Here is a 23550-nt window from a genome sequence, read left to right as displayed (position 1 = left end):
CCTGGTTCAGGCGCCATTCAGTGGATTGCAGTACAAAAAACAACAAACAAGCACACAGGCAAGATTAACAGTTTGGTGTAAAGGGAAAATTATTTCAAGACAGGAGCATTGTGGCAAGGCCAACAGCAGCAAAATAACATGCATTCAAGCTCAATCAAAGGACTCGCCTGAAACGGGAGTGCTGATAATCCCTACAGAAAAGTGGGCAATTTTAAAAGCCCTGGGCACTATCAGCACACCAGTTCAGGAAAAGAACAGGCACAACGTGGCCAACAGTAACCACTCCACTACTTACAGTATATATACCCTACATATACCTGTGTATATATATACACACATAAATATATACATCCACACAGACAGAGAAGACAGCTCTCCATGCTGATTCAGTAAGGTTAGAAGTGAAAAGGAGCTGCACAGCATTTGAAGTGATGACAGGAGCAAGTGGAGACAGCAAGGTTCAGATGCATGCCCCAGTCAGACATCGTCAGGATACAGAAAATCAGAGCTACAAATGTAGGTTAGAAATACACGGGAGTCACTGGTGGAATAGGCCAGGGGAGTTATTTCAACACCTTGGCATGCTACTCAGAATGATCTTTAAAATCTATTGGAAAGGGAATATACAGCGCCAGTGAAAAGGCAGCAAATGTAAATGATTAAAGAAAACAACCTCCTGCCCAGTTAACGCTCTGCTGGGTTATGTTCTGCACCAACACAGTTTCAAACTGATACCAAGGGGGCACCAACACATAAAGCAATTTTTCTTCCTGTTTTCTTTTTTTTGTTTGTTTTAAATACCAAAACAAGGTTTCTTGGGATCCACAACTGAAATGCAACTGTTAACCCTAAGAAGGAGGGAAGGAATTTTTCATGAGTGAAGTTTTATTCATAACTCAGCAATACTGGGATTCTTTCATGTTTCTCAAGAAGCTTTAAACCAGCCAGCTCGACATTATTTGGATGGATGGCAAATCTGGGAGTGGTTTGAAGAAGCCATCTATTGAAAATATAAGCAAAAGGCTCTTAGGGCAGATTTTTGATGCTTGAGGAGAAAGTCTTTGGAGAGACCATATACAGGGATTATAAGGGCAGTCTTAAAGGAGAAGGGAGCTTACTGCCCTCAGACTACGACAGAATCAGTCTTTGGAAGTGTAAGATGTATGGCATTCCAGTCATTGCACTGGATCAGGCCAAAATGTAGATGAGACCACATGGGGGGTTCAGAGACGATTCAACTCACACTTAACCTGGGTGAGTGAGCCAAGAATTAGGACAGAGCTACCAAAGTGTCCTTAAAGAATACAAATCCTGGTCACTACCACAAACAGATGGAGATCTGCATGTCACGGGAGGGGTAATTGGAACAAGCCAGTTGGAGCAGCGAGGCTGCTGTCTGGAGAGGGAGCAAACAGGCTGGTCTCCAGGATGTGGTGTCCACATCCCACCCTCACCTTCGCTATTGACCCACCACCAACAGCTCTTTCTCCACAGGAACAACATTCTTGGCTGCTCTGCCTAAATGCCCAGCTCCTGGTATCATTTTGCCAAACATGCTGCCCTTGGTCTTCATGAAGGAAAAAACCCTACATTCTTCATGAAGGGAGGCAGGGAAGACTTGAAAATGTTAACCCTCAAGCGTTAGAAATGAAAGCCATGCACTGCCCCCTTTGCCATGCCTGCAACTGTGGTTGGCACTTCCAGCTACCCCTGAGACATGCCAGGCAGAGAGGCAACCGTTCTCATGTACGGCCTCAGGAGAGAGCAGATTTTTGATTCTTGGTTTGGCATCCAGACAAAGTTTAGTCATCGTCCAGATTGAGACTAGAGTCCTCCATTTAAATCTCTTTTCTGCAGGCACAACTGTCATGTAAACAATCATCTAAACCCCATTTTCTTTGGTAACAATTTTTATGAGGAGAACAATAAGATGGCATGTGTTACTGCAGCCCATCTCAGCCACCCGTGGGAACAGAGCAGACAATTACATTAACTTTTCTTACATCATTTTTTGCTGTTGACTTAAAAGGGGAAATTCCTTTTCCAAACAATTTTTATGGATAGTCAGTGTGTCCTGGGCAAAGATTAAGATCCACGTAAACTATAGATTAGTTTGGGAAGTTCAAGTGTCATAAATCACTTGGATCAGAAATTCTGAAAAATAGCATTAAGCAGCAATGATGCTCATTGACAGAGCAAACCGAACCCTTTGAAAGAGCAACTATTCCTGAAAAGTCTATGATGCACTGCCATTTTTATTAGTCAGGTCAAGACAGAACATGACAATTAACACAACAGACATTACCAGCAGCAAACCTTATCTCAGTCCCAGGGGAAAAGACAAAAACATTAGGTTACGCACAGTATCATACAGACAAATCAAAACAGGTTGAGTAAAGGAAAGTGGAGGTTTGCGCAGCTACTGAAACCATGAGCTCATCTGAATGACAACATATATTTTACACTAGTTTTCTCTTCCAAATGCAATTAAAGGTGCTGATCACAATCTACTGAAAGCCTAAAAAACCTGTGTTGTAGTAAATAAAGAAGTCTTCCATGGTAAGTTATGAATACCCAGGTTCACCCTGGTATTAAAACTCCTCTCTATCAGCAAGAGACTGTATCAGCTATATCATACTGTATCTTCTTTTATGAGTTTTAAACAAGAACTACTGTAAAATCTTCAAAGTCTAAGAGTAAAGCCTATGCAAAAATCAAAGCTTTCAAGCTTTTTATTTATTTACTTATGTACTTCTTAATAAGAAAAAATATATCATGGCTAGCCTTTAAAAAGCCTAAGAGCTATGTCCATCTTAACAAGAGCTCTCCCTCTAGTCCCAGTGCCTGGTGGGAATGTGAGATGTTTCTGCTCTGAGATGTTACCTAACACTAACTGGTCTGAAGTTCAGATTTCCCCTGCATATTCCTTAGGGGAGGCCACAGAGCAGACCTGAAAACTAGCACTTTCATCTTGAGATGTATATAATAACTTGTCCATCACCGTAAGAACAAAAAGCAGAAAAACATCATGGAAAGACAAAGGAGTGACAGAAAGACAGCACTGCCTAATTCACAGAAGTTTGTTTGTTTACCGAAAAGTTTGATAAAAAGGTATCTTCTACCTGTGGTTCGTATTTCTTATGGTCCGAAAGAAAAAAAGAACTACTAAGAAATTTGATAAGAAAACACAAAATGGACAGGACTTCATACATAAAAAGCAACCTTTTCCTTAGTCTTCCTGATAGTAGAAGAATTCATTTGTGTTCAGAAAAAACAACAACAACAACAAAAACAACCCAAAACATAAATCTTCAACTTGTAGCACAAAGGACTCTTTATCTGGCTTTATCTTCAAACGGAAATGATCCTTTAAAGTTCCATTTCAAGACTTTGCAATGAAACTACACCAATTACTGAGCTTTGAAGATTAATTGAAACTCCATAAACAGCTGTAGACAAGACGCAAACTTCAGCTTTTCCTCTGGCTTTAGTCACGAAGAAAACTACCCCGAAATTAAATTCTGGTGCATCTTACAGTATAAATGTAACACACACACACACTGGGGCAAAGCTCCAGCTGCTACGTACTGCTTGTTTAAAGTGCAAGACACTTTTCTGAGAAGACTCAGCTCAGCTGGGTGTTGCCTAAAGCAAAACATATCCAACTTGTAAGGAGGGCAAAAAGTGAATTATATAAAACAATTCTAAAGACAAGCCATTAGCTTTCTTCAGTACTAAATATCATTCAGTTAATGCAGATTTCCCCATTACAAAACACCAGGAACAGCAACAGATTCAGCTGTTTTTCTCGCCATAGTCAAAGATTCACCAGCCAGCTTGAGTACACCACACAGTAAGAGAATCAGAGTCTGCCAGATTCTCTTGAACAACCTAATTTCAGCTACTAAAACATATTCCTTTCCCATAGGAAATAAACTTCTTAGATATGTATACACATTCTGAATTCAAGCTACCAAAAAGGGTGACCTACTCAAAGCTGAGAACAGCTCTCATCACTTTCTTATAACCTGTAGGCAAAAACAAGTGTAGAATTGGTCGTAGTTCTGTCAAATTGCTACATCCTCTTTGGCATTCCTAAAGCACCAACCACCTTGGCATGCAGATGCCAATATTTATTTTATAAATCTGGAATGGTTGAGGGAGACTATATAACAGCACATTTCCCATATCTTAATCTGAAATCATACCTTGTTTTGAGTGACTGTCTTCTGCCTCTACATCTGAGGTAATTAATTTTGGTGTTCCAGACATGGCATATACACTTTGTTCACATATGTATTATCACTTTGCATGAAAACAGTTATGACTGTGGTGTGAAAAGACAGAATTTTGATTAGCTACCTCCAGCCAAATGAAAAAATCATACCAAGTCCTAAAATCTATGCCTAAAAAGGCAGTCACTGCAAACCCTGGGATTAAATGTTTACTCTCATCTTATTCTTTCCTAGACCACTGTCCTCACTGGATTTCCTACCTGGGACAGGTGTCAGAGGCCAAGATGTGGGGAGATCAAGAAAATTACTGCATATGACTATCGAGGAAAAGAGAGGCTTGAGGGCCAAGGTGCTCAAAAAATATAAAAACAGAGGGCCAAAGGGAAGCTTAAAACAAGGCATCTCTGACACCATTTCTCTTTGTCTGGAGACAGGACAGCAAAATGGAGTGGAAAGAGTTCCTGTCTCACTGTTGGGATTTCACCAGTCAGGCTTCCTTCTTGTGGCACTGTGGCTATTCAGTTTGACAGAGCCTGGTAAAAGCTAACGGTGAGTTCCTTGACACAGTGGGTATATTTAGCAAGACAGACCCAGCATGGCTGTCCTTTCATCATCTCTCATCCCAGTGGTTATATTACAGAAATGAACAAAATCTCAGGCATCTCTCTTTTTACAGCTAAGTCCTGATGCATAAGAAAGTTTTCTGAGCAACTGCAAGACTGCTACAGGGGAAGGAATATCACTAATAACATAATGCATCCCACAGATCGGGAAAAAAAATCAAAGCCTTACACATCCCTACAGCTCAAACACAAGGCAAAGAACACTGGCAGATCTGGAACATGGGCTATACGAGGATAGGACAGGATAGAAATAGGATTCCATCTTTGAGAAGTCCCTTTTTCCAAACCAAGATGAGGAAATCTGTAAAGCATAGTATGAGGAGTAAGCCCATCAGCTGTGGTCAGGAATCAGTGGGTATCTGCTACAGAGCTGCAATGATTTAAGGACAAAGCAGCAATCACAACTGTACATTAGAATTTATAACAGATATACAACATCCTGGAAAAGACAGAAGATCATCTTGGCAAGCATTAATGTTACCTCTGCAAAAGAAAGATGAACGCTTCTGTAGAAGGAGAATACTTCTCTGTCATTTTGGTGTTGACAATTTTTAACACAAGGAAGAAATTATATCCAAAAATTGAAACACAATATCCAATTTCTTCGTAATTTCCTAATAAGCATGTAGATAACTCACAGCAGTTCCCCATGTGAGGCAAAGCACACAGTTCTTCATACTTTATATATTCTATGTGCTAACAACATTTTTTTAATCTTGTGATACCACTGGACTCAGAAGCTGGTAAGAAAGGATATGAAGTAATAATGTACTCACTCCAAATATCCTGATGAAGGCAGAACACGGAATCGTAGTAAAAGGCCCAAGTAATAACTTTGCTTTTAGATGTTTAAAGATGTACTACAGTGACATTCATTTTATTCACAGAAATTATATTAAACTTTTCTCTGGTATGTATGACCAATTTGCTTTGTATACCAGAATTAAATCAACTATGTGTTATAATGTTGAATGATCTGTAAAATGGTTATGCATATGAAAATAGTAAACTGAGAAGGAAAAATCTATCCAGAATGGGGAGAAGCCTCAGAAGTTGTGGTGCAGACATGACTGGAACGAGATAAGGAGAAAGGGGGCCACTTACAGTTGGGAGCACATGGAAGGGATATAGGATCATAAGTGCCTTTCTGGGGGATTTTATACCCAGATTTTATATCTGTGGGATTTTAATCCCACATTAGTTTACTCAATAAAGCAAAGGACTTAATCTATTCAGAGAGTAGCTCTTTATTTTTAATATGACAACATTTTCTTGATGTACCAGATTAAATTAGCAGTCTGAGTAACTAAATAGTCATAGCTCTATGGGAGGAAAAAGGGCTGTGGCAACAGCTTGTACAGTTAACAGGAACTGAGCAATAAAAAAAAGCAAAAAGCCACACTTATGGCATAGAACAGGAGAAAAGCACTTTGTTTATCAGTGCAAACCCTAGAGGTGTACAAATGTTAGCTGGTGCCAAATCAGAAGGCTAATTAATGCCTGGCAGTACAAAATCTCTTACCATCTACCTCTCCCCACCAGGAATAGGCATGCTTTGGGACTTTGTGCTGCTTTGATGTTCCATGATTAATTAATTAATTAAAGTTTTTAGATCCCCCATTCCAGGACTTCTGTATTCTCCAGCCCTGTGTAGAAGGAGTTCATAATTTACCCATGGGCAGTAATGCAAGACAGTGATGAAGTCTGAAGAGCTCTAGACTTGTCTGGATATGCATATCTCAGACAGTGTTGCTGACATGATGACAAGTTTCCTAGAATGAATCTACAAGGTAAGGACAACACATAAAAAATAGCATCTGTCTGTACATAAATGGGAGGGTTTGCAATTTTAACTGGACAGTATATTATTCAGCACAAGAAGCACTAGTAATGATGATTGCACAAGTAATTCACAAGCCTCGATTCCTACCAGGAGGAATCAGTTGGCATGAAAGTAGTATTAAGACATGGTCATCCTTTATATTTCGTTACCTTAGACCTCTGGAGCTTTACAGATAAAAGCTACTCAATATTTGATAGTATTTAACAAAAGAATGCTGAAGCTGAAAAACCAAGATGAAGTGTACAATGGTGAACTTTATCCTGGGGGACACTACCAGCAGGGCTAGACACTAACAAGTACACACAATCTAAGACCAATGTAAAAGGCTTATACACCAAAGCAAAAAGTTAGTTCTGCCTTTCCTAACATTTACAGGTGATTACAGAAGAGTTACAGAGAATTTAATGGGATTACTATTGCTATAATTATCAAGATTGTTTTCCTAAAGTCCCTAAGTGATTTCAGCACTTGCCAAAGAAGTTTTCAATGGAAAGCAGCAGTACATTTGTGCATGCAGAACAAGAGGAGGAAAACCCAGCACACTGCTTTTTTAATCAGAACATAATCCCTAGCAACAAAAACACTCAGTGATACAGGAGGAATTTTACCAAGTCCATGGGCTACTGAGCAGTGAGAAAAAAAGCTGTTAAATCATAAATTCAAGGCAATAACTCACAGTTCCCTTCATATCTGGCTCATGAGAAAAAACAAAACAAAACAAAAAACAGGGAGAAATCTTCTAAACCAGAGCCTGGTATGCCAAGAATTTTGTGAAACGGTGCACATACCAATAGCAAAAGGAACACTGCAGTGGACATATAATCACACTAAGAATGCCTCTAATCAGCATTAGCCAGGAAAACATCTTGTCATGCAGGAGGCTAGAGCATGAAACTCAAGTAAACAGTAGAGTTTACACTCCAATTCTTCCTGATGTTAGTCTGAATAGAAAGGCACCACCCTACTGAGATTCGCTTTTTCTCTAAATTGACTTGATGTTTATTCTTTACACTACTGTAGGTGGCAAATTGCAAAACAAAAGAAAAATGCTAACAGAACCCAAACAAGATACATACAACTCTGTAATATCCCCCTGGACTCCCTGTGCATCTTTCAGTGGAAACATAGTTGTTTTTCCTCCTACAGACTCTGTTTATATATACATTATAGATCAATCCTGTGGATAATGAAAGTAAACTTGGAGCAAATAATCCAACTGAGGCCAATAAGCATGCTAACAAGCATACAGTCACACAAACGTTTGCAGGTTGAGTTTGACAATAAAAATATATTAGCTCAGACCTCTTAAACTAGCTGTTCCAATTAAATTTTAGCAATGCATATGTTTCCACTAATTGGGATACGGATAGCATGTAGGATGACTATTGCCTTCTGGAGATTCAGACTTTGTCTTATGCAAGATATCAGGTCAATGCAGTGCCATGCCAGGAGCTGGCCAAGTTTATTTTATCTAAACAGAAGCATGGTAACAGCCTTTTAATAAACAATAAACATTTGTGCTAAACAGGTATTTCTCATTTCTTCTTCTATACTTTATCCATTGGTCATAGTGGAAGCTGAACAATCCCTAACATAGGTAACAACTTTAAAGAGACAAGTGAAGTGTATGTCTCTATCCTCTCTATAGGAGAAGGAGGGTTGGACTTAGTTGAACAACTTAAAGATACATTTAACATTGTCATATATGAGAACTACGATAAATGAAACATACAAATAGTGATAAATGAAAACAAGACTCTTGGTTACAGGGTCAATTCTACTCCACTAAGGTGAAAGGTAGAGACCCAGGTTTATCATCAATCCCCTTTCCCCAGAACAGGTCCAAATTATTTTCCTAAAATGTGTGCACAATTTCTGGGGAAAGTTAGGGGCATTAGGAAAGGGATTCACAAAGGCCAGTGCGCTAATTAAGAAGTTGCTGCAGTTAGCCCAGGTGAAACGAGGAGAGCAACTCAAGCCCTCTTCTAGGACTTAGATATATTTCTTTCTACTACTGAAAAGGACCTTATTCAAGTAAAACTTCAAGACATGAGCTCTCTCTTGGAGTTACATCTCCACCAAATATTTATAAGCACAGCTGTGGGGGCATTGCTTATATAAATGATATGTGCTTATTAGGGAAGTCACAAGGTGGCATCCTTCAGTTACACTGTTGGGTCCTATTAATATTACAGTATTCCATGCAAAGAGCTGCACCTCACTGCCAGTTGCTGGCAGGGACGCAGCCCCATCTGACAGGTGTGTTCTGCAAACACCCACAGGATTCGGCCCCATGGGTGGAATTGCTGGAGAAACGCCTGGCCGCGTGTCCCAACACCAGGCGTGAGGTGCCGTGAGTGCTCTCGGCACTGTTGAGAGACAGGAGCCTGGGACCTGCCCAGAGCAGGTTTTGAAGTGCCCAGGAAGCTCCGACTGGAGCTGCGCTGCCTGGGGACCTGGCTGAAGGCACAACCAGCAGCTTGCTGAGGAAAGATTTAAGGCTTTCCATTTTGGATCCTGGTGCCTGCAAGAGGAATGCCCCAAGAATCCTGAGTTAATTTCTATTGCAAACAGCCAGCTAGCATTTCTAGCCATAGCCTGATGTTGCTTTTAGAACAAGCACTTTGTAGGTGAACCCATCAGATCCACCATGAGTACGTGAACTGAGGGGATGATGAGAGTGTTTTGCAACCCTAATTGCAGCAATCCTCCACGAATATGAAGACCAAACTAATCTCATGTGGGATGTAGCAGAACTGGATCACAGAGAACTACATGACGTCTTAATTAAATGGAAGAGGAGTAAGAATAAAGAACATGTCACTTGGAAAAGCTGAGCAAACAACACCATGGCCTACAGTAAATAAAACCATATTTAAATAAATACTTTCTTCACATAGAAGTACTCGAAAGTACTGGTTTTCCTTTTCATTCCAGCTTTTCTTTCTCAACTATTACTTTGCTGAGGATTTGTATGTCCCTGCTTAAAGGCAGCACAGCCTCTCTGTGGAGAAAGGCTACCTGCCACCAGAGCCAGCCAGAGACCCTAAGGGCTGGCAAGGGGCTTAGTCAGCCCTTTACCTATGTAAAATCCTTTCACTCAACCCTAGCACTTACTTTATTAGAAAGATCCAAAACCTGAAACAGGCTGTTTGTTAAGGAACTCAACATATTGTTAATTACAAATGAAAGGTTAGACTTTCCAAAGCATCTGCACAGGACTAAAATTACCTTCTTTAAAGCCAATGGGAGCTTACCCTTGACCTTGATGGGAGAAGGGTTGAGTGAACTTGTGTTAACTACGAGTACTTTTGAAAATCCCAGGCAAGGTGGTGAAACACTAAGATTAAGAAGGCTGCCAGAAGAAATGGTGCACTAATGTCAATTTATTCATCTTGATCCAGTGCATTAACGCTTACTTCCTGCACACAAAAACCCTATAGCATAAATCAAATCTGCTCCTTCTCTAAATGTAAATTGGAAGAAATACTGAAGCTTCACTTCACAGCAGAAGTGTCTGTCGAAGGACATGTACAACTCCTTGCCAACATATCAGGCTTTCTCATTTACAAGAATTAATTACTCAGTTACAAATTTTCTCATTTACTCTGGAGCATGTATTAGTGTATATCTATGGGCCATAAGGGCCACTAATTAGTATCAACATTTCTATTCACAGATAAAGCAAGAACAAGAAGAAAACTTAAAAGAAAATCTGACAGAATACCAGAACAATGGTTTAGTGTGGAAAAGAAGCAACAAGACTGGTTTTTTGTTTACACAGACAATTGCCAAATAGATAAAAATTGGCTTTAAAAGTCTTGTATACAAAACAATAAATCTTCTACCAAGATAAACCATATCACTCTGAGGTAACCAGTGATACTTGGGTGCTCTAGTCCTCATTCTCATAAACACACATATGACTGTGAACAGATCTAGAATGAAAACTTAGTTGCGCATGGCAGTGCAGGGAGTGCTTCATGATATAGTAACCATGCATAATTAACTGTATCCTGGAGGAACCCTGACCTTTGCCATACAAGTGACATTTCCTGGTGAGAAGTAAGTCACACCACTGCTGATATTCTCAGTTTACAGGCAAAAGGAGTGCGTAGTCTGAACTAGTAATAGCTTTCCAGCTGTGGAAATTATTTTTCTTTGAAGGTCAAGACATGCTGCCATGTTGGTGCAGGGAAGACAGCATAGCACCCATTCCTTCACCAGCTTGCTCTGGTCAACAGGAGTCTGGCCTCTGACTTCACTAGAGTCAGACTTTCACTGAGAGACACTACTTAATGTTTTTACTGACTTTTTACTGACTTTGGGTGGCTATGCAGCCTCCCCAACAGGTAAGTTAAGGTGAACATGTTGTCTGCTTGATTGGTTGGTTTTTTGTTCAATAGAATTCATAGACTTAATTTATGAAAGACAACAGATTTTCCCCATGTAAGGAAAAAAAAAATAATTCAACAAACATTTTCAGATGGTCATCTAGTCCAACCTCCTGCTCAAAGTAAGGCCAGTTTCCAAGTCTGATCAGGTTCCTCAAAATCCTGTACTGTTGAGTGTTGACTGTCTTTAAGGATCTGGGATGGAGCCTCTTTGGGCAACGCAACTTGGTCTGCAAACTCTTGTGTCCAGTGCTTAACCTGTCCTGTGAAACTTTCAAATTATATTAAATCAGACTTTTCCTCACTACAACTTGTGGCTGCCATTTCTTTTTCTTTTGCAGCACATCCATAGGAAGTGTCTGACTCCATGTTTTCTGAGTCTACTTGGCCTTTTCCAAGAACAAACTCAATTGTTTCAACTGCTTTCCCTGTAGTTTATGTTAAATTAACCACTTCAGTGATGCTCCACAGGACTCTTTAGTTTGTCAATCTTTCCCTTGTACTGGTGGCATAAAGCTAGACACAGTATTTTAAATACAGCCTTCTAGTACCAAGTACAGGGGAATAATCACTTCCCTTAGTCTGCCTGCTGGCTTTTCTCTTGTTTTTGCAATCTTGTGTGTGGTTAGTCTTCATCATCATACTTGCCGTCTATCAAGACATCCAGCTTCGTTTTTGCAGATTTGCAGCTGGACAGTCGGTGCCCATCCTGTGTTATTTTGTGGGAATTTTGTATCCTAGGTGCAGGACTTCACAATTCCTTCTCCTGAATGTCATGAGGTTCTTGGTGGTCCATTCATCCTGCTTGCAGGGATCCCTCTGAGAGGCAGTCCCACTCTCCTGTGTTAAATTACCCCCAGGGCCTGGAGTCATCCTGCCCTCCTGTTTTAGGCACCATTCAGAAGGTCACAGAACGCAAACTGACAAGTGAGCAAAGTTAATTCACCTACAAATTTCCTGAAGATACAGTCCCTCCTGTCACCCAGGTCACTGACAAAGAGGCTAAACAAAATTGATCCCACTGTCAGCCCTGAGGAACATGACTCCTAATTAGCCACCAGTTAGACGGACATCCTTTAAGACTGGTGGTCCAACCTTTCTTTCAACCACTGTGCAGTTCACCCATTCAGTCCATACTTTCCCAGCTAGCCACAAGAATCCCATTGAGACTGTGCTGAAAGCCTTGTTGAAATCAATTAAACAAAATCTGCTGCTATCATCCACAGAGACAGCCATTTTATTGTAGAAGGCAAGAATCAAGTTGGTTAAGCTTGATTCATGTGTGGTATACCCAACCTAGCTGTTCCTAGTCACTTTATTGCATTTGGCTTACCACAGCCTACCAAACATGACAGAAAACAGCCTCTCAAAGACATAGTCTGGCTCCCTCAACACTCTCAGAAACATCCTGTCCAGCTCCACGGATTTTTGTATGTCCAGTTGGGTAGTTCTGAACTCGATTCTACTATAAACAGCATCTCCCTCACCCAAATTCCAGTATTAGACACAGAGATCAGGGCCAACTGAAAGCAGACTTTGCATATGAAGACCCAACATTTTCTGTGCCCTTCTTCAGTGGTTACCTTAGTCTTCCTTCCACTGCCAATGTACCTGTAGAAGCCCAACTTGTCCTTCTTATCTTTGAACGGCTCCAAACTCAAATGAGCTTTGCCCTTCAGAACTCTATTCCTAAAAGTCCACAGAATGCTTTTATATTACTCCTGGATAGCCTGTCATCACTTCCACCTCCTAGACAATTCCTCTTTGAATTTGAGCTAGGCTGGGACTTCAGCTGAGCTGGCTTCCTGCCACGTTTGTTACTTTTCCTGCACATAGGAATGGACCATTTTTGTGCTTTGAAGAGGTTTTCCTTGAGGCTCAGTCAGGTCTCCTAGATGCTTTTGTCCTTCAGAACTCTCCTACACTGTACCATCAACCAGTTCCATGAACAGCCTAAAGTCTGGGATCTTTACACTTCTACTTGTTTTTCTCTCTTCTCTGCCTTAAACTTGAGCACTGTATGGTAACTGCGGTCAAGACTATGTTAACAAATACATCCCTAAACAGGTGTTGTTTGTGAGTAGCATGGCCAGTAGAGTACTTCCCTTACACTACTCATCCAGGAAATTCATCAAGATATTACCTTCTGCATTCCAGAAGTCTCCTGGATTGCCATACTGTGTCACATTACAGCAGACACCAGAGCTGTCAGTTTCGCTGAGAACCAGGACTTCCAAAAGAAGCACTCTTTAAACAGGACTTCATAGGATCATAGGGAAATTTGACTTGCAAGAGACCTCAGGAGGTCTCATGTCCAACCTTCTGTTAAAAGCAGGATGATCTCTGCGATCAGCCAGGTCTTGAAAACCTCTACGGCTGAAGACTAATCAAACTCTCTGGGTCCTTGCTCCACTTCTTGACTACCCTTATGATGAAAACTCTCTATAATGAGTCAGAACCTCCCATTTCAACTAACATGCTTCACCTCTTATCTTCCCATCATGCACTGCTGTGCAGAGCCTATCCCTGTCTTACCTTGATATCCTCTTTGTAGGTACTGGAAAACTGCTACCTTCCTTTCTACAGGCTCTACACCCTTTTGATCGGGAAGCCCTACTAAAGATGCCACCACAATGTCTCTCTTAATGAGCTCCCTTTTGATCCTAATCCAGGCTTTTGACCAGCCTATTGCCCAGGCAATAGCACAGCTCTGGCATTCATGACACTCCTTTGAAAAGGCTGCAATGACATCCTTGTCTAAGAACCTAAGAGGCCATGCACTGTGGCACTGTGGTTGTGTGAACTATCCCGCTGCATCTCTGCAAATCCAATGATATTGCAGTGCTGCAGCCATGCAGACTTCCACTTCATACCAGAATACCTGCTGATAAAGACACTTTTCCCCCACACTGTTGAGTTGATCCCATTTGTTCCTAGCAGTCCCCATTTCTTGAAAACTGTCCCGTGGTCATGGAGTCCAAAGTGCTGTTAGAACAGCAGGTGCACAGACATGTGTGAATATGCAGGATGCATCCACCCCTGCCCAGGTTTTTCCTCTTGACTGGAAGGATGGAGAACTGCTGGGGCTCCATCCCTTCACATGGAACCACTGAGCCCCATAGTCATCCTTAATCTGCTGAAGTGTTATTACTGCCCACATGAGAGAGTAGCAAAGTCTGACGATTGGCCAGGTCTTGGCAACCACTGTGATGTCCTGGATCCAGTTCCTGGGAAAGAAGCAAGCTTTGGAAGTCATCGGGTCTGGTCAGCAGATGGATGTCTTCACTTCCTACCGCAGGGAGTATTCAATCCCAATTACCCACTGCTTCCTCTTTGTGGCACTGGTTAAGAGTAGTTGATCAGGCACGGCTGGTCTAAACACCTCTCTTGCCAGACCTCAGTCCTCCCCTCCAGCCTCCAGGGTCTACACATTTTATTAAATCTACATTATTATTAGCCTTACATATACATGTTACTGAGGATGACACCAAATATGGGTTTATCTTTCCATTAAATTACCTGAGAGAAATTGTTTGAGGCTGGAAACAGTATAGCTCCTAACAGTGATGCCTAAGATTTAGGCTTCTCAAAGTGAAAACATAGCATGTAACCAGCATAAAGACAGCTGCTTTTAACACAGCAAAAAAGCAAAAAAGAAAGCAAGCAAATACTCCTTAAACTGTAAAAAAAAAAAAAAAAAGAAAAAAAAAAAAGAAAAGAAAATCTTACATCCATACACACAACTAACTAAAATAAATACACAGAATGCTCCATAGAACCAAGGAAGTTGATTACTTGTCCATGTCATGATGTCATGATGCATACTGTTAATATTGAGTATCTGCACAAACCTTTAATGCCAGACTTCAGTCTGTGCACTGCGGTCAGGAACACAGCCAAAGCTGTAAATGTAACACCCGATTTTCAGGGGAGATGGGAATGTGGAAAAGAGTTTGGGAAATTCTCCTACCAGGATGCCTTTGAATCTCTCCAGATAACATTTTCTATAGCCTCCAGGCATTAAGATGTGGTGCAAGGGCATTTCTTCATCTCCAGGTCAACCCAGCATAGCCAAGGCTGCTAAGCCCATCCCTTCAGACATACATGGGAGTAAACTCCCCCTTCTGCCACTGGACTGTACAAGAGAGGGGAGGGAAAGAAAAGAAAGAAAAACCCCACTATCTTGTGTCCACCATTTCAGCTGCTCTCCTATCTGACATCCAAATGGAAAAGGCAAGAGATCAGGCTGTTTCCTCACCGCATTAGATGGGAGAGGAAGCAGGACAGGAAGACGGCAGGAAGCAGCCAACAAAAGGCAGAAAGACATACTAAAATTTCCCATGTCCTAATGCTTTTGCATTCGAATCCAAATTCTTAGAAACCCACAATCCAGCTGTGGAAAAAGGACTTTGTGAAAGCTGGGAGGGGATGGAAGGCTGTCTGGCTTTCTCAGCATAAGTACATGTTTTGCTTTGTTTTCTATTTGCATGCTTCATCCAAAGCGTTACACAACATGAAGCTTTATATAGCTATATGAGAACGCATACTCTCCACACATCCAGGGAAAAACCTCAACCACACTAAAATCTGTTCAAATCAAAAAACCTCACCCAAGTCTAACGGGACCTTAACGTTGACTAGGTACCACAACAACAAAATCGTGCATTAGAAAATATCCTCTGCTTAGTTGTGAGAGTACAGCTTTCCCATGGTAATTCCGTGTAACTCTGTGCCCTAAATTCACTAACATTTGCCAGATAACAGCAGCTGCTCCAGGATTCCTCTGGCAAATGCCATATCTCAGACTTTTTTCTTTCTCAGTATGCTGTGATTTTCTGTGGAATGGAGAAATCATCTATACTACAAAGAAGTGCAATACTAACACTTTTAGAAGTAAATTATTTTATAGCACATGTATTATGGAGAGAAATTTAATACTTGGACCAAGAAATTCCCAAGTGGACAGAGATTAGAAAAATTCTGATAAACAAATGCCATCAAAGCTCATATATTTTTTTAATTCAGTGTAAAAAATATTGGGTAACTGTTTTCTGTTCCTAGAAAGAAGGGAATTCTACTGCCAACAGCTGTAGTTTTTTTGTAGGAATTATAAGACTATACTGAAGATTTATGTTCCTGACAAAGGCATAAAGTTATCCAAACTAGGGCAGAAAAAACAGAATAGTCTTTTCCCAATGAAACAGACCCACATTACTTTTGTTAACTCTTACTATGGCAGGAGTTTTGATCTTCAAAACCAGGAACGCATGCTGTTGTTGATGTTCATAATGATTAAGTCTTGCAATGCCACTCTGCACAAGGCGAACTGTTTTATCACACAAGCAAGAAAGATATCTTTAAATCAATTAAAGTTATAAATATTTACCTTCAAAAGCACATGACTTTGAATTTCCTTCTTGGGATTTTGGGATATTACAACAATGCTTTCCCCACCTTATGATAAGGCTTCCCTAAAGCTCTGGTCATCTGTCAGGTCCACAGGAGAGAGGAGAAAGGTGACCGTAGGCAATAGGCTGTCTTGTGCCGTAAGTAAACAAACAAGGTGAAGGAATCCTGGATCTCTCTGCTGCAGTTATACAGATGCAAGTGGTCCTACCTGCCTGCACATCCCCCTCCTGATTCTCATAGAAAAAGTATTCCTCGTGCTCTGCAAGATCAAGGTCTTTTGTGTTCCTTGAAACTACAACAGATAACAGTATACAGAACTATTATTTTTAAGTCAACAGACACTGAGCAATAAAACTCAGGATATCAGTGGTTTTAGAGTTCATTTATTTGCAAGCAGCCAAACTGGGTTTGAATCCTGAGCCAATTTACAGTTCCACCCTATGCTGTTCCATGAACATTACACCAAGTTACACAACTTGCGAATCAGTAAATCCACTGCCTTGAAAGAATTTGCTCAAAGACTCATGATGAGTCAGTGGCAGTATCTTGCTTAGGTCTCAGACTTTGGCTTCCATTTTGTAGCTGCTCGGTTCACCAGATCATATTTATACAACAAAACAAAACATTTTTTTTCCTGACCTTCTGAAATTGCTGTTTGTTTTGTTTGTTTGGTTTGTTGGTTTAGGTTTGATTTTAACTAGGGGAAGAAAATAAATTGAAAGTTTCTAAATAATTACAGTTGTGACTTTTTTTTTTTAACTAGCAACCAACAAAATATACTTCTCTGTTGAAGCAAAGATAGAAAGCCTGATCTCTTTGAACAAAATGCAAAATAACCCAAAGACCTACACAGGAAAATCACTGTACACATGCCAGTTTTAGGTTCAGACAAATCTAATAGTCTACTTAGTCACTGACTTTAAAAATCCTCCATGTAACCACTGTGAAATGAAAGACCAAAATAAAACCTTCCTTCAAGGACCAACTTGCTACCAGTCTTTAGTTCTGCAAAGGATCTGTAAAAACTGAGGATATTTTACTTCAGTTAACAGAATTTTAATTAAGCATAAACAAGTGAACAGCAAGCATTCAGTTTCCATAGTATATATGATTTAAAAAAAATAAATTTAAAAAACTGGGGCCATAAAACCAATTTTAAAAGTTTTAGGATCTGAAAAAAGGTAGTGTGTATGGGGGAGGCTCTTTTCACCACAAACAGATTCTTTAAAACAAATTGCCATTGTCAAATAATCATGTATAAGAACAGTTCCAATAAGGCAGAAGTTATCTAGCAAGGCACTAGAGAACACATTTAATTTTAAATATGCTTATAGTTTTATTAGAACCAATGGCTTTTTCCATGCTTAAGGCTAAGCATATGCTCATGTACTCTGCCAAGACAAAAGCTTCCAACTTTGTTGTTAGAATGCAAAGCAAAGCTTTTATCCCAAAGCACATTTTCTTGCATATAATCAGAGCCGATGATGCCCCATAGTTTCCAATTCATTCCAGGGTGCAGTCAGCACTTATTAGGGCACAGATGTTGCTCTCTTTCCTTGGTTTCTAAAGAACATGCCTACAAAATCTGCCTCTTATCCCGTTCTGTATTGCCACAATAAAAATAACAGGAGCCTTTGAGCTAATCTGGAAGTCTTTTCTAATTTACACACAAAATTTGGCAATAGGATTATCAAGTAGAATCAGCCCACTCGAAACCAAAGAACTTGATATGCTTAAATCCAACACCTTAGTCAACAAACGATGGGAACAAGCAACCCATAAAACAAGAACAACAAAAATCGGTAACAATTTTTCCAGTAAAACACTTGATGGCTGTGTGTTTCTGGAACTGTAAGAATTATTCAACAGCTTAAGCAGCAATTATCCAAGGAAGAGGCTGTTTTGTAAGGCAGATAAAGAGCATTAGCTCAGGATTTGGTCTGAGCAAGGCCTTTTCCAACAGATTCAATGCCTTTGTTTGCACTGTGATGAGAACTTGAAGTGTTTTCCCCTGTAGGCAGCATAGCATATTTGTTTCCCAACTTTGAAATATTTACTCATTTCCAAGCACACACACAGCAACCTCCACAGAGACCATCAGGAAGACAGCTGTCACAATATTCCATTAAAAATGTCCTAAAGTAAGATAATCTCAGATTTGTCCAGCAGATCTTGACAAAACATTTTTGAACGTGCAGCTGAGATGCAGGTGCACATGATGGTCAACAGGTCTTAGTCACCCATCTTCACAGGCTTTCAGTCTCACACAAAGCACACTGACACTGGAAAAATCACAAGTCATGTGCATCAAAATATGTATGACCAAACTCAAGTGGGGGTAGAGCAGGGGGTGGAGGACTTGGAGAAAGATTAATCAGACTGCCTGGAAAGGATGTTCCCAACTGAGGACTATTTCACTATCTCACTGGTAACATGAGGTTAGCAGCCAGTGCATGCTGCCAGAATCTCGGACAAGAAATGTGAATTTTAAGCAGTTGTCTTGACTTCAAAACAGCTTAGCCAATTCCATGCATGGATTGGTAAAGAAATCACTTCTGAACAAACATCAAGTCCATAAAACTAATTTTAGAAGTACATTTAAATGCCAGAGATTTTACTAAATAAGATCATTTAAGACCCACTAAATCAGTTAGCTCCTACATTTGTTTTAAAAATAAGCAATGGCTAGTAATTTTGGAAGTAATGATCCTAGATATTTGTACTCCAGTAAATATAATAAACTAAATAAATCTAAATTCGTACCTGGTACTAAATCAAAATTACATCAAAATCATAATAAAAGTAAAAAAAAACTCTGTCAGTATAAATGACCCAGAAACAAATCACTGTAAAACATACATAAACCATACAATAATCAGATACGGATGGTAAAGAGACTGTTCTGCAGCCAGTCAAAACTACTTTTTATAGTCCACTCTCGTTGAGGTAATGGATTATGGGTTCTCCTATACTCCAGCCTCACCCAAGGCAGCCCCTCCTGCTATCTCCTTGTCTCCTGAAACTCAGCCCTGCTCATGCCCCTAACTTTGCAATATTTCCTGGCAATATTTGCCTGGCTTCCAGGAAATTTAGGCTGTTCCCTCTTCTTGGTATCACGATGCATAACTTGAAATTACTGGTACATTCAATACTTTTAAAATCATGGCTTGAGAACAATATCAGCAACAACAATCAAAATACCAACCTTCAAAATACCAGCAACAACAATCCTGGCCTTACCTGAAGGACCTTGTACTGTCATTTCCTTACGCTTCATCATCAGCTTGTCTTTAACCCATGGGAACTCCTGTAAGGAATCCAAGAACACTTCAAAAGCTTTGGGTCCTCTGGTGGGGAGAATATCAAGGAGCATCATAGTTTTCCTCTGACTGGTGGTTTGGGCTTTTATTTCTTGTACATGACTGTCTGTAAGAATCCCTTCTTGGAAGAGATACTGAATAACAAGTCCATCCACCAGCACCTCTGTGCAGAGCTCAATGCGCAGGGAGCGTAAAAGCTGCTTATCTCTGGCATCCATCTGGTAACCTAGAGTGTGAGACAAGGAGTAAGGAAACGTATAAAGATTAAAACACTGCGACTTTTAACATCCAGAAGTGATGTTTGAACATTCAGAAGAGATGTTCTGACACCTGTCAACCTTCAGAAAGAATTACAAATTCAGAATCACCAGCCTGGGCAAACTGTTAATGATCCCTATCATCTTTCTGCTCAGATTTCACTGTCTCACAAGGTAAAATGCAGCCATTTCTGGGAAATATTAGACAAGAACAGAACCTTTGGCATTGTGAAGCCAAGTCCTTTGCTGGAGTGAAACCCACGCCACGTAATCCTGCTCACTAACTGGTTAAGGTCCACATTAAAGGCAGCTAGAGCACTTGCCAGTCCTTAAGAGACTCTAACCCCAAAAGTTAAAGAGATGTCACAACTGACAACTGATATAATTACAAAGGCAGCAGCAGGACTGGTAGATGCACCACAGCCAGGCAGCAGCAGCAGGGACAGCAGGAGGTAGCTTTGGCCTGCATTTTAAGTTTAGAAGGGGTAGAAACGCACCTTATGCACCAGGTTTTTCTCCCCCCAAATCATCCTGGAGTAGTGCTCTGGAGCTTGACTGATCTGATGATGAGAAACTTTCTTCAAATTTCCATCTCAAATTTATCCACCTTCCATTTATAGGCATTTTTTCTGCCAAAATTGTTCTTTAGCTTAAGAAGCTCTTCTCCCTCCCTTCTAATGTGTTCACAGTAAGCAATCAGATGCCCTTTGCCAGCTTCCATTTTACTTGACTAACACTCTGATGAGACAAAAGCCAAAAAAGATGCATTTTATAGTCACTCTACAGAACAAGAGTCAAGGACCAGAGACCCAAGACCATGACAGGAGTCTATATCAGACCTATGAACCAACTCAAGACGTCTAGTCTAATCCTTAACGACAAACATATCCTTAGGGCCATTAATGATACTTGAAAAGGAAAGTGACAGGACAATACAATGAGATACTTTCTCATTACTAAATAATGAAGTCAAAAAACTGCAGTAGGTGTTGTGATTACCGCAAGAGAGTTTCTAATAATTAAACTAGAAGCTGCTGTTTGAACAGCAGAAACTCTACTTCATTCAGCTTGAGGATACAAGGCGAGACAGGAATTTTCAAAGCTTTTGTATGAATCCTGCTGAAGTCTTTTTATCGTCAGAGGTGCCTAGTGACTCCCAGGGCCCCATCAGAGGTTTTGGTTGACCTGGTTGTTAAAATCTAGGGCAGGCAACCAACAAAACATATCGGCATGCAAATGGCACCTTGGTCAGAATGCAAGGGCATAGCACCATGAGAGAGAGAGACTGGAAAACCCTGTCTGTGACATCCTCTGATAAAGCCACTTTCCGAAAATGCTTCCACTGAGAGCTAAAAGCACTGCTGGAAGGCACTTTCCCAGAGGACCTTCCTGGGTTACTCGGTGCATTTCTCATATACTGAAGTGAATTTCAAGGTGCTTACCTTGTGTCTAGGGATCATGTGGGAATCAAATAACGGCTATCCCAGCCCATGTCTTTAAGAAATGCTAATTTGCTAAGCATAGCTCAAACATCAAACTCCATCAGGGACTGAGACAATACTGCAAGGAAGGAGCAGGAAAAAGAGCAGGCAAGAAAGAACTGGATTTCCGCACTTGATGTTAGGAGGCTAATTTTGGAGAGGTGAAGCTGAAGACTCTGGTCTCCAACACATAGTACATTTACACTACTGGAAGGTATCTCTGGACAAAAATTCAGGCAGTAAATCCCATCGCTTCTCCCTTCTGGAATGCCCTTGAGCTCACAATACACTTGCAGAGTTCAAGACAGACATCCAGCAGCAGCTCTGAGGGTGTTATCTCAACCCAGGCAAAAAACTCTTTCAGATGCTACAAAACTCTTGTGCTTCACATTCTGCACAAGCCACCGAGAGTCCCCATCCAGCAGCCTCCTCGCCCATGCACTGGATGAGAATCACTGAGTTCTCCAGTCACTGTGCAGCACTTGATGAGTTCCTCTTCTTCATGACCAAAGTAGCCAACACTTTTCAAAAACAAGCTCTTACCAACCATCTCAGTTCGCACCTCTGGCTGCTGAAAAATGCCTATCAAGCCATGAATCTGAAGGAGGAATCTTGCTGACTGCAGAGTGCACACAACTGAGGTTTTAAAGTCCTGGCATTGTCCTAATAAACTTCCAGGATGGGGTGTACTGCTTTCTAAGGTCTTTTTAAAGATTAAGTACTTCTTTTTTTGTGTTTACAGTGTTGGGACAGAGCTTAGTGCAACACAGAATTAATTTAAATTCATTTTAATCACAGGCTATATCTAGGGATGCAAAGTAAGCTCTGAACTAAATTTTGTGTACTAATTCCATGGAAAATGAAAAAGATGAGATGTCCATTGACCCAAAAAAAGACATGGCTCAAACCCTTTCCAGATACTTCTGAAAATTGATCTTTTCCATTGTAAGCCAAATTCTTAAGAAACGTAGTCCATGTCCCTGCTGAATGTGCACAGTCCCTGATTCATCACCACACCAACACAATGCGGTCTGCATTGTTTTCAAATCGACACAGAATCTGTCCATGAAGGAGATAAAACTTTGATAAAAGCCCCTTCTGATTCTAAAAAGGGCACATTCACATCTTGGCTACAAAAACTTCGGCGTTTTCCCTAACACCAACTGCAACGGGCTGCTCATGACTCCCACGTGCGTTCCCATACGCCTGCTTAGCTGAGGATAAGGTCTCCCCTGCCTAACCCACGAGTGATTCTAGCTATTCACAGCATGCCTACGGGTTAAAAATACATCATTAAAAAAATCAGGTTTTGCTTTTAACTCCTTCCCCGCAGCTGAGGTCTCGACGCTGCTGCTCCTGGCAACAGCCAGGGCTTGGTTGCCGGCACCCTGACCCCGAGCCCCCGCCACCAGCAGCGGCCCTCCGGCCTTTCCTCCGGCACCGGCTGCGGCAGCGGAGGCGGCCCGGAACCGCCCCGCGGAAGCCCGGCCCCTGCCTCGGCCCCGGGGCGCCACCCGAACGGCTCCTCGGCAGCGCTCTCCCGCTTCCCCCTGCGCAGCGCCCGGGGTGGCTGGCGGGGGCAGCCGAGCCGAGCCGAGCCAGGCTGGGCAGGGCCGGGCAGGGCAGGGCAGCACCTGGGCGAACGAGCCGCCGTCCCCCTCCCCTACTTACGCGAGGGCAGCGCGGGAACTACCCGGGCGGCGCGGAGCCTGCGCGGGCAGCACCATCTGCGGGGAAGGCGAGCGCGCTCCGCCGGAAGCCGCCGCCGCCGCCCTGCCGGGCCGGCCGAGGAGGGGCGGCCGCCGCCCGCCGCCATGTCAGCTGTGGGCAGCGCGCTGGGAGCCCGGCGGTGCGGGCGGCCCTGGCGCCGGCTGGGGGGTCCCGCCGTTGCCCGCCGTTGCCCGGTGCCGCGGCGGGGGGTCTCCGCGAAAGGGGCCCCTTTCCAGGAGTTCAGAGGACCTGCTGCGCTCTCAGCGTCTGGGTGGTGG

The 23550-nt window shown here is 41.7% G+C and overlaps 1 protein-coding gene across 7 annotated transcripts in view; it reads right to left on the bottom strand.

Annotated features, from left to right (window-relative positions):
* Positions 1-23320, bottom strand: part of CRADD (CASP2 and RIPK1 domain containing adaptor with death domain) — an 82550-nt gene extending 59230 nt beyond the window's left edge. Inside the window, exons 1-3 of one of the 7 annotated variants that reach the window (XM_032689015.1) lie at positions 22883-22987; positions 20579-20819; positions 19745-20050 (exon numbers count right to left, since the gene is read on the bottom strand). In XM_032689015.1, the coding sequence (XP_032544906.1) occupies positions 19745-20042 (298 nt within the window). In that variant the 5' untranslated portion in view covers positions 20043-20050; positions 20579-20819; positions 22883-22987. Of the gene's footprint in view, positions 1-19744; positions 20051-20578; positions 21497-21523; positions 22849-22882; positions 22988-23233 lie in introns of those variants that run through there. The other 6 variants (XM_032689011.1, XM_032689014.1, XM_032689018.1 and 3 more) reach the window with 6 other exon arrangements.
* Between the last annotated feature and the right edge of the window lie 230 nt (positions 23321-23550).

The sequence above is a fragment of the Chiroxiphia lanceolata genome, chromosome 5 (genome assembly GCF_009829145.1).
Source record: "Chiroxiphia lanceolata isolate bChiLan1 chromosome 5, bChiLan1.pri, whole genome shotgun sequence".
In the NCBI taxonomy this organism is placed as follows: domain Eukaryota; kingdom Metazoa; phylum Chordata; class Aves; order Passeriformes; family Pipridae; genus Chiroxiphia; species Chiroxiphia lanceolata.
This window is presented reverse-complemented; position numbering and strand designations above follow the sequence as displayed.